Here is a 16477-nt window from a genome sequence, read left to right on the forward strand (position 1 = left end):
TATAGTCCACACACCTAATCTGCTTCTGACATGCATGTAACAGCAGATGAAGAACTCTCAAACTATTATAGAAACACACACTGACTGAACAAGACCAAACACTTAATATATGTCTACTAAAGGAATCAACAGTCAGGCTGAAATGTTCCTGAAAATAGAAACATGAGTCAGGAGACGCTCAGAGGGGGAAAAAAAAATTCCTGGAGTTGAATTAAAACGGACGTAGCCCACTTTTCTCTGAATGCTTCATTGAGCACCACCTGCATATAAAAAAGTTATACGTTGCAAACAAAGTTGTTGACCTACAACAGTCAAAACTGATAAAGGTGTCACTGAGAGGAGAGAGACAGCTTATGACTCTCTGGGTTTGATCTCTGCGGTGTGGAGAGGAAGGTAAAAAAAGAGATTCCAAAAAACACAAAGAGCAGAGACAAAAACATTAAATAGGACAGTGTGATTAAAGAAGAACTGTGAGGTGAACCATGAGGATGAGGGGGATGCCTCGATAGACAAAAAAAAACATGTTTTATTGAAATCAGAAAACAACCTCTGAGCTGCATGAAGACAGAAACCTGCAGGGACAGAACTCTGATCTGAAAAAAAGATGTTAAATGTTTGATGGAGATGGTTTTCAATTCTGGCTGCTTCCATCTTGGCTGTCAAGCTTTTTTCAGAGCTGTATGTCAGAGCAGTGCTGCAGAGACTCAAAGAACCTGTGTGGATAAAGCAACCAGGCTGCTGCTTTGCTGTTCATTTTACACCTAAAAGGTGACTGAACACATGTAAACCAAGCTTCAATCTGGGGATAAATAAAGACTGCTGCGGTCATCTTGAAAAGCTGCAGTTCCATGAGTGACCACTTGAGGCTGGCTGCAAAAATCAACCCTTTTTTTGGAGCAGAATTGATGTCAGATAGATAAAAAAATCTAAGTCACAGCTTATGACTTTTTTCGTAAAAACTGTAAGTAGGGGAATCTTTTTTACAACGTACACGTTGTGATTTTGGCTGAGTGGACTGACAGGTGGGCCGCTTGTAACAGTTTGCCAGGAGGTTCAAGGCCCAGGTCAGCTCCAACACTCAGCCTGTTTCCAGATTTTTCAAAAGTCGGACAGAGGTAACATTTCCAACATGGCGTCCACCATCGTTAGGCTTCATAACCACTCTTAACAAAAACTACAGGTGACCTTACTGAGGCTACGTCCAAATCAATCTTTTTGCATGATTTTATTAATGGTATGCTTTACTGGGGGTGTGGCCACTTTGAGTGACAGGAGGACGCTGCTGTTTGCTGAAAAACCTCATGATGGTGGCCAAAAGACTGTGGTCTCCTTGGGACTTCAAAGGGTCAGTTAACAAACTAGCAAGGTGACACTATGAAGGCTACGTCCTCTTTTAAAAGACATAAAGAAGCACATGGACAGTATCATGTATGAGGAAGTCAGAGCGAGCGCTACACTAAACATTAGGCGTTGTCTTCAATCGTGGATGGTCCATAATCCAGCATCAACAACGCTGAAATCTCCCAAGAATCCAAAGACACAGAATATGAATGAACTAAAAGCGTCACAGTGGAAACCATAAGCAACACTCTTTGGGACAGATCCAGACTCAGATGTTGAACCGATGTCCACTGGAGATTTTACCAGAACACCAAACACACAGCTTTAACTCTGAGGTCACTAAGACTTCCTCCCGCCATGCCGATCACTCTCCAACTCCTGAATCTGGCAGAGAGCGGCTCGACTGACGCGTTTTTTTTTTTAGCATATGCTTTACTCTGCGTGCAATATGCTTCAAAAGTCACCTGCAGCGTTCTGGATGAGGACGCGGAGCGGAGAGAGAGCCCTCCACTGTGTGATGGAATGGTTTAGCAGGCATGATGGTAATGGACGTGGAAAGCAGATTAAAAACGATGATGGCAGAAGGGCTGAGCGGGATAAGAGGTCCATTCTATAAAGCAGATGATTATCCTCTTGATTATGATCGCATAGCGCTCATAAACACGAGAGCGAGAAGACGGAACAAACACTAAAGGAGCACAACATGTTGAGGGTTCTGATGTACTTTAAAGACAGTTTCTTTCCAATGACAGTATTTGGTTGGGACTAACTTTTGTATAATTTGGTGTATGGAAGTCTAACTGCTTAATGCCAGATAGTCAGTTTTTGCTCGGTCCGTCGAGGCGGGCCCTTCCCCACTGGGTCCGTTTCTGGAGCCTGAGCACAAACCATGAGCAGCCATACTCACAAGTTCACAAGATCGCATGAGAACTTCAAGATCACACGGGAATAAAGAGAATCAGGAGTCTGTATATATTGGGTTTTATTTTGAAATGACTCTGACTGTACATGTCTGTTTTCCTGTCAGGACCGTTCTCGCTCTGCTCGTCTTGACGCATGCTCGCAGCGAGCTCCGGTTAAAAAATAGACTTGGCACGTATTTAAAACATAGCAGAGTGTAGTGGCGCTGCTGGCACGCTCTGGAGACGGACTGCAGCACGTGCTGTGGAAGCAGGAGTACTGACTAGAGTGGGAGCGAATGGCGGCGTAGTGACAGACCGCGGCGTGCACAGAGTATCTGGAAAATGGCAGTTAGACTCGGGGAAAGTGAAGTTTTCGATTCAGAGGGGTTAGATGAAGACCCAAATGAATCATGTGGACAACTGTCCTGCTAATAAATCTGAATCCTTTGGGACTTTCCTCCCCTATTTCGGTCTTCATGACCACGACCGTGTTTTTGTTTCAAAATGCGTGACTGCTGTATTAATGGATCTTTTCCTGATTCCTCACGCTCCGATGACTCAGCCTATAATGGCCTCCTCATCAGTGAGAAAACAAAACGTCAGCGTAGACAAACAGCCATTCGTTCGACATGAATACCTAATCACAGGTTGTTCATTTTTATGTTTGTACTTTTGCAGTTAAAATTCTGCAACCTGTACAGGATGCAAGTTTTTATTTACATGTAATAATAAAACACATCAAGTGAATTGAAGCTGCAAAATGAAGGACACTCTTTGCAGTCATCCAACTGGTCAAATACCAAATCTTCATCTCTGCAGAGCGGTCTCTTCTCTGGACTTTCCCTCTCTGGGATCCCTACACTCCTCCAGTTACATCTCTGGTAATCTACCATGCATTGTTGACGCTGGGTATGTAAGTCAAACTCATAAAGGCACCTGGCTGCTATAGCATTCAGCCTCAGAGACTTTAATAACCACAATAGCTCCAGTTTGGGTTACATTTGGAAGGCTTGTCTTGTTGTCTGTGTCTCCTCTCCTGAGCAGGTAATAATAGCGAGTTTTCTCTTCCCGCTCCTTCTCACATTTTCTGGCCTCTGGGCCCGACAGAACAGACAGTCCACTGTTGAGGGCAGCAGCATGGCCCCCTATTAAAGTCTGTCCTCCCCTTAAACCCAACACCAAAAACACACAGGCTATCACATGACCTGGGTGCAGCGGTGGTTAGACTCAGCTCATCTGCCTTTGGTGTAACCGCAAACAGGTCACACAAAAAAGCTTCAGGAAAAGCACCACAATGGAAAACTAGTTCATGCATTAGTTATTTCCAGTCTGGATTATTGCAATTCCCTTTAATCAGGCAGCTGATCTAAAAAGTTTCCAAAGACATTTCAGCTGGTCCAAGACACTACACGTGTACTGACCAGAACTAGGAAAAGAGGTCAGGTGTGTCCCAAATCAGCTTCTCTGCACGAGCTTTTACAACAGAGTTTAAAATCCTTCTTCTTACCCACAAAGCTCTTACTGGTCAGGCAACATCATATGTTATAAAATCTCGTAGTGGTGTATTACCCACTTAAATAATGCACTTGTAGGATGCAGGACTGCTCGTCCAATTAAAGCCTCTAAATGTAGTATGGGAGGCAGAGCTTTCTATAAACAGCCCAGTACCCTGCAGAATCATCGACACACTTCCAGGTCCAGGAGGCAGACGTCCTCTCTACTTTGAAGAGTAGGCTCAAAACTTTCCTTTTTGGACACAGCTCACAGTTACGGCCGGCTCAGACTTAGACCAGCTCCTTGTCATGTTGTTATAGGCTTAGACTGAAACACTGGGCTCCTGTCTCTCTCTCTCTGGTATGCTTTCATGTCATTAATCACTTTTTTTTGAGTTCCCTCATCTTGCAGGTTCCTGTGAATCATTGTTGCGGACTGCCTGCTACCTGCTTGACTCCCTCTGCTACAATTGGCAGATATATGTCAACAATGGTGTCTGGTTCTGCTCAAGGTTTCTGCATGTTGAAAGGAAGTTTTTCAATGTCACTGTTGCCAAGATTTTGGAGAATTTCATAGACTGGGTCTCAGCGAAGTCAACCATTAGGCCTTTGGTTTCTTTGAAGCCCAACGACGGTGACTGCCATATTGGAAATGTTGCCTCACACTAACATCAACAACAGGTCAATAGATCAACCAAGCAACAGTCATAGAGGCTGAGCTGATAAAAAGTTTAACATTCAACGTTTAGGAAACATGTTAGAAATCATCAATATCAGAGAAAATCCCAGTTTTCTTTTGGTCTCAATGTGTATCACTGTCTTGTTTTTCCTTTTACCTCCTGGTGTTGTTTTAGGGTCAAAGAAGGCCAAACACCAGTGTAAGCTATTTCACAAGCACCACTGAGCCTCAGAGCCCGGTGGCATTTCAAAACAACCAATCAATGCTCAGTTCTCAGGCGAACACACTGCTGCTGACTGGCTCCGATACACTGTGACCTTTCTACCTCATTCCCAGAAAAATATAATTTCCAGATTATATTTTTGATACATTGCTCCAACACTGTAACACCAATTTCTTAACTTGTTGTTGTACGCAACACATTCTTCATCCTGTAATACCACAATCCCTCTAAGCCGCAGAAACGCGCACAACTTAATATTACTGAAAACAAGCCGCCATTATGACCAGCAGTTTGTCAAGCAAGCCTTCCCCAGTTTCCCCAGTTGCATGTCTGGTTTTATTTTCCTGCTTCTCTTGGCCTGGTATCGGTGATTACTAATCCCCTGAAAGCCTGATGGAGGGCTGGCATAAAGAAACAACAGCTGGTGTTGGTGGTCAGATGAAGGGGCGAGGGCCTGGTGAAGGGTCAGGCTTTAAGATGGCATGGACGCGAGCCTTAGGGGTAATTTATACGCTTTGTTTTTTTTCTACAGTGGCATTTAAGATATCAGCAGTCTGATAATGAGCGAGCCGCGGGCTGGTGGACACATCCATCGGGTTTATTGATGAACGCCATTAAAATGTTCCATCAATGCTTTAAAGCTATAGTGCAGCAGTTATAAGCTCGTCTGCTGGTGTGTCTGGGAGGGAGACGGTGTAATCCTGGATTCAGGCAGGATGGACTGGATGTTTGGGGGGGTTGTGTGTGTGTGTGTGTGTGTGTGTGTGTGTGTGTGGGTGATGGAGGGGACTAATGCTACCCTCCTGGGGGGTCAGAGACACAGTGAAGTCCAGTCTCCTAATCTTATTATCCATAGCAGCAGCAGCTGGAGACACACACTGTGGTGGGTGTGACGCCAGACATCACCATGAATTATAACGCATTACGGTACGGCGCTGTGTTGAGTCACAGCAATCTGCTGAAGGAAGTCAGGAAGAATCTGACAACGCTTTGTATCCTGTTAAGCAGTAAAACAAAACGGCAGCGGGAAAAAACAAGAGGGAGAAAAAATCTGAATGACACAAAATCTGCAAAACGTTCCAAGGGACACAGCTCAGCTCCAACGTCACCTGAGGATCATATCTTATTGAATCATTCTGCAGAAAGTAGTCTAGTACATGTAACATCAGCTCGTTTATAGTTATAGGTGTCCACAAAAAGGAAAGATACAGAGAAGAAAACACCATGGTGAAGAGGAGATGAAGTAAACCCTAAATAACGCACGATAAGGACAAAAGCTGCGTTCAAATGTGGTTCATGGAAAAGGAGAAAGGCCTCAGACTTTGACAGTTTCTGACATGAAGAAAACCTAAACCTGGTGCTGCTCTGTTTGTGAGATCCGATCATCTCGTCTCTCATCACCACCGAGGGACATTTCCACTTCATGATGAATCAGAATTTGAAATAAAAACAAGAAACTTTTGCACCAATGAAAGGATCAGCGCTCAGTGAAGAAACTCCTTCGCCCTCAGATCTTCTGATAAGTTTCATAATCTACGGCCCTTAGTTGCCAAAGCAACCAAAACACACCCAGGCCCCGTTTATGCGAGCTAGCCAAGTAGTGAAGACGCCATAAGTTGTATGTTTGCTGTGTCAGGTTAAACTGGCATATAACCACTTGACCACAGCAATGCATGACAAGCGAAGGCAGGTGGTGATGCTAGCACTGCTAGCGTCAGCAACGCTCTGCAAAGCAATTTGACATTATTTACTCGCTGACGCTGTGATCCGTTTCAAATACATTGGGCCCAATTATTATTATTATTTTTTAGATTTATTTTGGGGCTTTTTATGCCTAATGTAGAGATAGGACAGTGGATAGAGTCAGAAATCAGGGAGAGAGAGAGAGAGAGAGAGAGAGAGAGAGAGAGAGGGGAATGACATGCAGGAAAGAAGCCTCAGATGGGAGGTGAACCCGGGCCGCCCGCTTGAGACGACAGCCTCCATACATGGGGCGCACTAACCACTGAGCCACCAGCGCCCCTCATTGGGCCCAATTTTGATGTTTTTCCAAGTGTGTCGATAAAACTTCAGTATTATAGAGTTTAACATCATTCAAATCTGAAGATCGTTCTGCTTTCTATGTTATCTTTCACACTTAAATATAAATCAAGTATATCCTCTGAAAATAACTCTGTGAGTCATGACTGTCTACAATGGGTGTAACACCCGAGTCCCACTGTCTGTGATGTTTTCAGAGTTTTCAGAGTCCTATCTTCACTTTGTTTACATCGCCAGGACGGCCGGCTGACTCCTCCCCTCGTGTATAAAAGTTGTTTAATTGAGGGACTAGAGAAAAGAAGAATAACATACTGTACTCACTGCTTAACTGTGTTTCTAGATCACGCTCATTTCAGGTAAATTTACATGCAGTGTGAAGATACCAGCATAATAAAGATCGCTAGCATTAGCATGCTAACACAACAATGCAGCGGGAGTTGTTTTGGTTTCATGCTGGTGCTCAAGGGCGACATCTGCTGGATCAAAACAATCACATATAAAGCCTTTAAAGCAGAATGGAACCCTTCAGGATAAGATAAGACCACAGATGATCCTGTCAGGGTTTTTTATTCAGATATTAACAAAAACCTGCTTGCTGTTCACTATCCCTCACTGTGATACCAGAACGACTCTCTCTGCGAGCGTGCTCAAAAGTCCTCAGACACGGACGCCATTAAAGAAATGGACCCAGTTTCCCCCTCTCTCTCTCGTTTGATCAATAAAAAAGTCATTTGGACCTGACACTCCTCCACCGCTGAGAAGCTCCTCGGACTCACAGGACTCTTACAGATAATAAGTACAGGAAACCAACAGAAATAAAGAATTCATGAGGGGGCAGCGAGCTCACAGTGTGCGCTCTGTTATCAGCCCGGAGCAGAGCTCACATCCTCAGCAGGAGATTTACACTCCTTAAAACCCGTCCAGAGGAGGAGGAGGTAAACATTCATTTAGGAGCGAGCGAGCGAGATAAAAAGGGGCAGAGAAGCTCTAATGGTTAAACTACACTTTACACTGATAGCCTCTCGCTGTGTGTGTATGGATAATGTGTTTTAACAGAGGGAGGAGGGGGGGGAGAGGAAGAGCCAGAAGAATGGGTCACTTCAGTCGTTTTCCTCTGAGCGCCCAGCAGTTGTGACCTCCAATGGAACGAGTGTCGGCCTCAGAGCAGCCTTGATGAGGTATTCAGGAGACATAAAGGGAAGAGAGGCGATCGTCATCACACCGGGTCCACTCTGACAGGACCCCTTGATCTCAATCAGCCGCCTCTCAACAACGCTCTGCTGGCCTGCGGTAATGATGACTGAACCTCTTGTCATTGTCACAGAAGGAGGCTGAATTATTCACACCGGGCAGGAAACCGCTCAGCCGCAGCTCAGGCAGCCATCAAGGTGTTACAGAATCAATCATGAGGCCGCGATCGTGTTCAAATGTGACAACGTTCCAGAGAGGAACGAAGAAGAGAAAGTGATTGAAGAGGGAAGCTAAAACTGCTGTTATGTTATTCTAATGTGGTTCATAAAAGGTATAAATAGAAGTTATCAGATATATCAGAGAACTACGGTTAGTGATCAGAAGGAGGGAAATATGAAAACAAAAAAAAATGTATTTCAACTCACGGAAACAACACATCAAAAAGTTATGTAAAGCTATGTAAATAGCGGCTGTCGCTCATGACCACATACGAGGTGCAGCTCTCCAAGAAACACCTGAGGCTCCTCCTCCTCCTCCTCCTCCTCACCCTCCTCCTCCTCACCCTTCATGGAAGCTAAAACATGTCATGAGGAAACCACTATTTACTCCAGAACAAAATGATTCTGAAGCACCGGGGGTGTCTTAAGAGAGCGTGTGAAAACTGATTTTTTTTTGTTGGTGAAATGGGAAATATTTGACAGTTGCTGGCTTTTGTTTTTGAATCCCTCGCAGGCTGACGTGTGAAACCAAACCCACACAGGTTAACACGTGTAGATAGAGACAGGAAATCAGAGAAGCTTCTGTTTGTAATTACACGGTCAGACAATATTTTTATTTCAGCTAAGTATAGATTTAAGTGTTTAAAGGCTTTATATGTGATTTATTGATCCAGCAGATGTCGCCCTTGAGCACCAGCATGAAACCAAAACAACTCTCGCTGCATTGTTGTGTTAGCATGCTAATGCTAGCGATCTTTATTATGCTGGTATCTTCACACTGCATGTAAATTGACCTGAAATGAGCGTGATCTAGAAACACAGTTAAGCAGTGAGTACAGTATGTTATTCTTCTTTTCTCTAGTCCCTCAATTAAACAACTTTTATACACGAGGGGAGGAGTCAGCCGGCCGTCCTGGCGATGTAAACAAAGTGAAGATAGGACTCTGAAAACTCTGAAAACATCACAGACAGTGGGACTCAGGTGTTACACCCATTGTAGACAGTCATGACTCACAGAGTTATTTTCAGAGGAGATACTTGATTTATATATTTAAGGGTTAAACATATAAAGACTTTAACATTTACTAAAAAATAGATACAGTAATTTATTGGCTTTGTTTTATTCCTTTTTTATAGAAGTTCAAAGTTATTTTAAAGACTTTAAAGTCGTCTTGTTGTGTTTCTAAAACTGTATTTTCTCTGTTTTTAAAAGTGTATTTTTGTCTGAATTCTTTGGTTAAGTAGGTTTAACCGTAGCGCTTTAATCTGAGCACTTCAGCCTTCATGACTGAATGGAGAGCGCTTCATTTAATCATCCACAGTTGATCAAATTAAGTTTAAAAATAAAATTGTAAAATGTCCGCTGAACGTTTCTCCTGCAGCGGTTTAACCTCGTTAGGGGGGGGGGGGGGGGGGGGGGGTTATTAACCAAAGAGGGATGTGCAGGCTTCTGGCCTGAGCCGAACTGAACCTGCCTTTAATTTTTAAAACTTTGCTTCGCTGCATCCCGGACGACACGGACACCGGAGTAACGGTAACCAAACCCCGCTTCATTAGACCTGAGGCTGTGACACCACAACACCTTCCATGACTCACCCCCGACTTGACCTGAGGGCAACAAGTGTGTCACAAACAGACAATCGCTTCATTTGACTTGTGGGATTAGATCTGTATCAGTGTCTCATTACTGATCATTGAGCCGTTTCACTGTTTACAGATTGTATTGAGAAGCGTCAGAGACATCGCTGCCTTCCAATATCACCCAAATGTGGCAACCATTTTTACATCTGCGTCCCAAACTTGACTTTGAATGTTTGGATGTGACTGTACCAGGCAGAGGAAATCATATTGCAAGACACTAACTGCATCATGGGAACTGTAGGATGTAGCACTTTTGAAACTTGACCCTCTTGCCCTCTGCAGCTTAATCTAATTTCATAAACTCTCCTTTGCAAATACCACAACCTGAAGGAAGTAGCACACCCAATCATGAGGAACCTTTTATAAAACATTAAGCACACTGTGACATCTTGTCAATGAGAGACCTCCTTTCATCACTACAGCTACCAATAAGGGTCATTTATTTAACATACTACACAAACTTATCAGCTGTGAAATGCACACAGCAGAAGTTTAGAAACTCACTTGTAGCTCGTTGTTGTTGGCCATCATGTGCAGCTCACAGCCGATCAGAGGACCAGAAGACTTCTTTGAATGTCTCTTTCTCACTCAGTCGCTGTCAGATCATTGTGGGGACAGCAGCAGAACTCCTCCAGTGTTTAATACAAACAGTCCCAGCGTTTGGAGCTCCTGTTATGATTCAATTCAGTCTCAGTAGTCCAGGTGAAGGCGCAGTGAGTAAAGTGTGAACATCAGGGCGCAGGTGAGCAGAGGAAGGAGGAGGAGGAGGAGGAGGAGGAGGAGGAGGAGGAGGAGACCATCACCTCTTGGACTCTGATCCGCATCACGCAGTGCAGTGTGACCTGCTGTAGTAGTGTGAGATCGACCGCTGCTGCAGGCTGTTGTTCCTCATCCTCCAGAGAGAGAGAGAGAGGGGGGGGGGGGGGACACTTTGAGGGGAAACCGGAAACCCGCAGAGGATTCACCGCAACACTCCGCTGCGGTGCTCACGAGAGGAAACTGAGGCCATCGTCCCCCCGCGGCGGTGCTCTCCTGCTCGGCTCTGCGGAAAGCTGAGAGCCGGTGAGTGATGCTGTGGGAGGAGGAGGGACAAAACTGTCGAGGCCAAACACTGACAACAACACAACATCCGGTCACAGCCTTCAGAATAAAACTGACACTGTATTTATTTTGAATGTGTTATGACCACAAATGTTTTACAACTTAAAGAAACAATCTTGTGATTTATGACAACTTTAAGTACTTTAGAATGAAATAAACTGATGTTAGCATGGACAATGCTTATAAAAACTAACCTTACATGGCTAACGAGCAAAGTCAGAGATATCGTGTGGTAATCAAGTTAAACTTACTGTGAGTAGCTTTAAACTGGATAAAAATCAGCTTACATTTCATACTTGTGTCTCTGTTTGACCGTAAAATAGTCGTGAATGTGAATATAGTTCTCTTAGAGATGCCTGTAGCTGCTACCAACAAGGTGTCAAACGAAACGCGCGGACTGGTGTTACGGTGAATATTGCTACCCATCGAGCTGTGCTGCCTAGCTATACGCATGCGCACAGCGAAAGTCCCGGGCGCCGCTGTTGGTTCACTCTGCGGTAACGTTTCTGACAAAGCAACAGAACTTGACAGAACACCAGAAGTTCCCGATAGTTATGTTTTAACAATTCAACATTAGCAACACATTTTTACAGTTATAGACAGCTGGCGGATTTTTGTTTTAGTTTTTGTAGAAAAAAACAAAAGTAGCCTCTTTCGTGTTAATGTTGCAACGAAATAATGGAAATAGGCTTCTAGAGGAAAAATACGGCATAGAAATATTTTCTGTGTATCTTCAAATACATATATTACCTTTAGATTCAACTTTTGTATTCGGTTATTTTGAGGAGTCTGTTCAACGAAAAACGAAGACTTGTTTGGGGTTTACCACTCAGCTCTGCAGGGGCTCAACAACAGGGTGTGCATTACAGAGCTATCCCTGCAGTAGAAAACGTGTCTAATAGGTTACATAATGTAAATGAGCATATTTATGCCTTGCAAAAGAGAGTTGGAAACCCACTTCAGAGGGTTGTTCATTCGATTCCCAGCTTCTCCTGTCCACACATTGGATTGTCTTTGGAAAATAAATCTTTTTTTGTGTGTTTTAATGGATAATGTGTGTGAAAGTAATTTAAAGTAAGTTTTTCTTCCGTCATTTGTGCTCAAATGATTTATTTGCTTCTGGGGTTGTGTGCCTTTATTTTGACATCAAAGCTCTTCTTCCTGTGTTTGCTGCCTGTCCGCAGCTTGACTCACCTGTAGAGGGGCGCAGAGACCTTTGCAGCAGCAGAGCGCCCTCCTGCTTCAACCTGAGACCTGTTGATCACATAGGAACACAATGGTAGGCCTCCGACATTTTGGCCTCTTAAAAAGGCAGTGTGCCCAATGATTTATTATTTTTTGTTTACTTAAAACCCACCCTCATATACATAATAAAACAATGTACCTATATGTATTGAGTGCAAATAATTAAAAGGACAAAACATGTGTCTACATTACATCAATAAATATCTACCATGTCAATGATGTTCCCCTCATAAAATAAAGTATCCATACCTTTATTAAAACAAAAATAATAATAATAATAATACATTTAATTTGTAACGCACTTTACATTTTTGCAAAAAAAATCTCAAAGTGCTACAGGAAAAAAATAAAATAGAAATAAAAACAAATTTCATCAACTAAGCAACTAACGAACCTAAAAGCACAAGCAGAAGGTTTCGTTAAAATGTTTTTTAAGGCCCTTTTAAAAGCATCAGCAGACTGTGGGGCCCTCAGCTGCTCGGGGAGAGGTTCCACAGACTGCAAAAACGTAGTTTCCTGTTTAGTTATGTGCTGCAAATGATTAAAAAGTGATGTGACACACAGGAAATAATTTCATAAGTGCAAACTCCTTTAGAAATATAATGGTTCTTTATTAAGTCACACTATATATACATATATATATATATATATATATATATATATATATATATGTGTGTGTGTGTGTGTGTGTGTGTGTGGCATAAAGGTGATATTGGCAATGTTCATGTTTTTAGTTTTTTAAAGTCTGTGGCATGGCGCCCTCTGCTCGTAACTGGTTGTACTGTTAACTGCTGCTTTGTAAATCATGAAATTACATCAAATACATGTATTTTATAAACACCTATTCTTAAAGTAGTTCATACTTCACCTTTCCAAAATGACTGAATGTACGTAATAAGGAGCAGGTGTTGTGTTTGTTAGTATTTGTAATGTGTGATTTACAGTAGAATGGTTTGTTGGCTTGTGTTCATTACGAGACTGTTTTTCCCCCCATGAGTCAGAGGGCTGTTGCTGTTGGTTATATATTTTTTTGAACACTGTCTCGTTCAATGTTTTCCTCTCATATCAGAATGCTTTTGAGTGTTCTATGATGAAAACTCAACCTGAGTCTCGAGGGGCGGAGCGGACCGAGACAATGATGATCCACTTCTGAAAGTGAATAACTCTAATGACTCAAACAGTCTCTCTTCATAACCTCGGATTTGATCGTTCTGTGATGTCATCAAAGCGCTGATGAAACAGAACGTGCCTGTGTTGTTCCTACATTCTATGGTTGCTAAGCAATTAAATCGAAGATATTATAACAATGTTATATTTATATTATTAATTATGTTATAACAATCCCCTTTAGTAATATAATTACTGCTTCTTCATGAAGTCACAAAATACAACTTTAAATGTGGCATAAAGGTGACATTCATAAAGTTTATGTTTTTAGTTTTCTGATAACTGTACAATGGCGCCCTCTGCTGGTGACTGGTTGTACTGCTCACTGCTGCTTTGATAATCATGAATTGACATCAAATAAATGTATTTTAAAAACACCTTTCCCTGAATGTTTACTTGTTTATTTTTTTGACATAAAACTCTTACTATATAAATGGTAAAGTACTCAAATTGAATGAGTTAAGTAAATTAATAAACTAATAAATGTAGAGTTTCTGTCCTATCAAATCACAAACTATTATTTTAAACTGGAGTGCTTTGCCAGATAAATGTGAAAACTGCAAACTACTAATTCACAATCAACCTTTCCATAATCCCCAATTGTGTGGAATAAAAATATTTGTATTTCCTTCCTTCCTCCTCTGGTGGTTTTCATGAATATTAAAGATGTGAGGTAAACACTGCGACACAAACAGCTGGTTTATGGTTTCAAGCAGCTTTATTTATTAGCTTTATTTCCGATGAGGAGCAGTGACTCTTCACATTTGTAAGTGAAATTAACGACAACAACACAAAGAGTTTCTGCAATACAAAAGAAGCTGATTTCAAACATTCACTACACAAATATTAAACTATTAAAAATGTAAACACTGAATTTGTATAAGTATTTATATCATATGAAAATGGATAGCAAAGTTACACAAAAATATGAATGTAAAGGACTCTGAGGCACTGTAGACTATTATTCAAACAATAAATACTCTGATACTGATAAATGCATGCTTTATTACTGTGAGGTGTGCTCTAATATAAAGGTCAAAGGTCATGATACAAACACATATGTTCATATGTAGCAGCATACAGCAGCAGTGGGTACTTTAATTATCTTTACACATTTCATCAGACATGCAAAGTTTAGCTGCAGTATAAACTTCTGACTGATTTAAAAAACGAGATATATTTTGTACATGCTGCCTTTAAAGTCATAAATAATGTGTGGGAATTTATAGAACTCAGAATAGATCAGAATCTTATAAAAGTGTGCTCATGTTTTAACTGCAGTGCATAGAAGTCAATGATATCAGGTTATATGGATCTGAATACAAAACAGGGATAGTGTTGTACTGTCGTGCAGCCAACAGGTGGCGCTCTTCTCCATTTCTCTGCTCTCAGACTGACGTCACCTTCATCACACACGTCTCGTTTTTCAAAACAACAAATAAATAAATGTAAATAAATAATATCATCAGAATCGATACAGTCTTAATCGATTAATCAATTAATTATTAATTTTAAAATTGTATTTTATAATTCCAATGTGTAGCTGTAGTATTTTTGATCTGGTTGCTTAGTAACCATGGGATGGAATTCACAGGTACATTCGATTTGAACCCTCGCTTTGATGACGTCACAGATCAGTCAAAACCGAGGTTATGAAGAGAGACTGTTTGAGTCATTAGAGTTATTCACTTTAACAAGTGGATCATCATTGTCTCGCTCCGCTCCGCCCCTCGAGACTCAGGTTGAGTTTTCATCATTGAACACTCAAAAGCATTCTGATATGATTGATAATCTTGAACGAGACAGTGTTCAACAAAATATATAACCAACAGCAACAGCCCTCTGACTCATGGGGGATCTATACACAATTATTCAACCCATGTTATATCAGAGGCTTTGCAATCGTCACACATCATTTCATCAGACATGCAAAGTTTAGCTGCAGTATAAACTTCTGACTGATTTAAAAAGCGAGATATATTTTGTACATGCTGCCTTTAAAGTCATAAATATTGTGTTAAATGTTTTTTAAGGCCCTTTTAAAAGCATCAGCAGACTGTGGGGCCCTCAGCTGCTCGGGGAGAGGTTCCACAGACTGCAAAAACGTAGTTTCCTGTTTAGTTATGTGCTGCAAATGATTAAAAAGTGATGTGACACACAGGAAATAATTTCATAAGTGCAAACTCCTTTAGAAATATAATGGTTCTTTATTAAGTCACACTATATATACATATATATATATATATATATATATATATATATATATGTGTGTGTGTGTGTGTGTGTGTGTGTGGCATAAAGGTGATATTGGCAATGTTCATGTTTTTAGTTTTTTAAAGTCTGTGGCATGGCGCCCTCTGCTCGTAACTGGTTGTACTGTTAACTGCTGCTTTGTAAATCATGAAATTACATCAAATACATGTATTTTATAAACACCTATTCTTAAAGTAGTTCATACTTCACCTTTCCAAAATGACTGAATGTACGTAATAAGGAGCAGGTGTTGTGTTTGTTAGTATTTGTAATGTGTGATTTACAGTAGAATGGTTTGTTGGCTTGTGTTCATTACGAGACTGTTTTTCCCCCCATGAGTCAGAGGGCTGTTGCTGTTGGTTATATAATTTGTTGAACACTGTCTCGTTCAATGTTTTCCTCTCATATCAGAATGCTTTTGAGTGTTCTATGATGAAAACTCAACCTGAGTCTCGAGGGGCGGAGCGGACCGAGACAATGATGATCCACTTGTTAAAGTGAATAACTCTAATGACTCAAACAGTCTCTCTTCATAACCTCGGATTTGATCGTTCTGTGATGTCATCAAAGCACTAATGAAACAGAACGTGCCTGTCTTGTTCCTACATTCTATGGTTGCTAAGCAATTAAATCGAAGATATTATAACAATGTTATATTTATATTATTAATTATGTTATAACAATCCCCTTTAGTAATATAATTACTGCTTCTTCATGAAGTCACAAAATACAACTTTAAATGTGGCATAAAGGTGACATTCATAAAGTTTATGTTTTTAGTTTTCTGATAACTGTACAATGGCGCCCTCTGCTGGTGACTGGTTGTACTGCTCACTGCTGCTTTGATAATCATGAATTGACATCAAATAAATGTATTTTAAAAACACCTTTCCCTGAATGTTTACTTGTTTATTTTTGACATAAAACTCTTACTATATAAATGGTAAAGTACTCAAATTGAATGAGTTAAGTAAATTAATAAA

General features: G+C 41.2%; 1 protein-coding gene across 1 annotated transcript in view; it reads right to left on the reverse strand.

Moving 5' to 3' along the window:
- The window catches only part of pkn1b (protein kinase N1b), a 35411-nt gene extending 24620 nt beyond the window's left edge, over positions 1 to 10791 (reverse strand). Inside the window, exon 1 of the mRNA XM_065964396.1 lies at positions 10233 to 10791. Within this exon, the coding sequence (XP_065820468.1) occupies positions 10233 to 10259 (27 nt within the window). The 5' untranslated portion in view covers positions 10260 to 10791. The remainder of the gene's footprint in view (positions 1 to 10232) is intronic.
- Positions 10792 to 16477: the final 5686 nt, after the last annotated feature.

This window comes from Labrus bergylta, chromosome 16 (genome assembly GCF_963930695.1).
Source record: "Labrus bergylta chromosome 16, fLabBer1.1, whole genome shotgun sequence".
Classification (NCBI taxonomy): domain Eukaryota; kingdom Metazoa; phylum Chordata; class Actinopteri; order Labriformes; family Labridae; genus Labrus; species Labrus bergylta.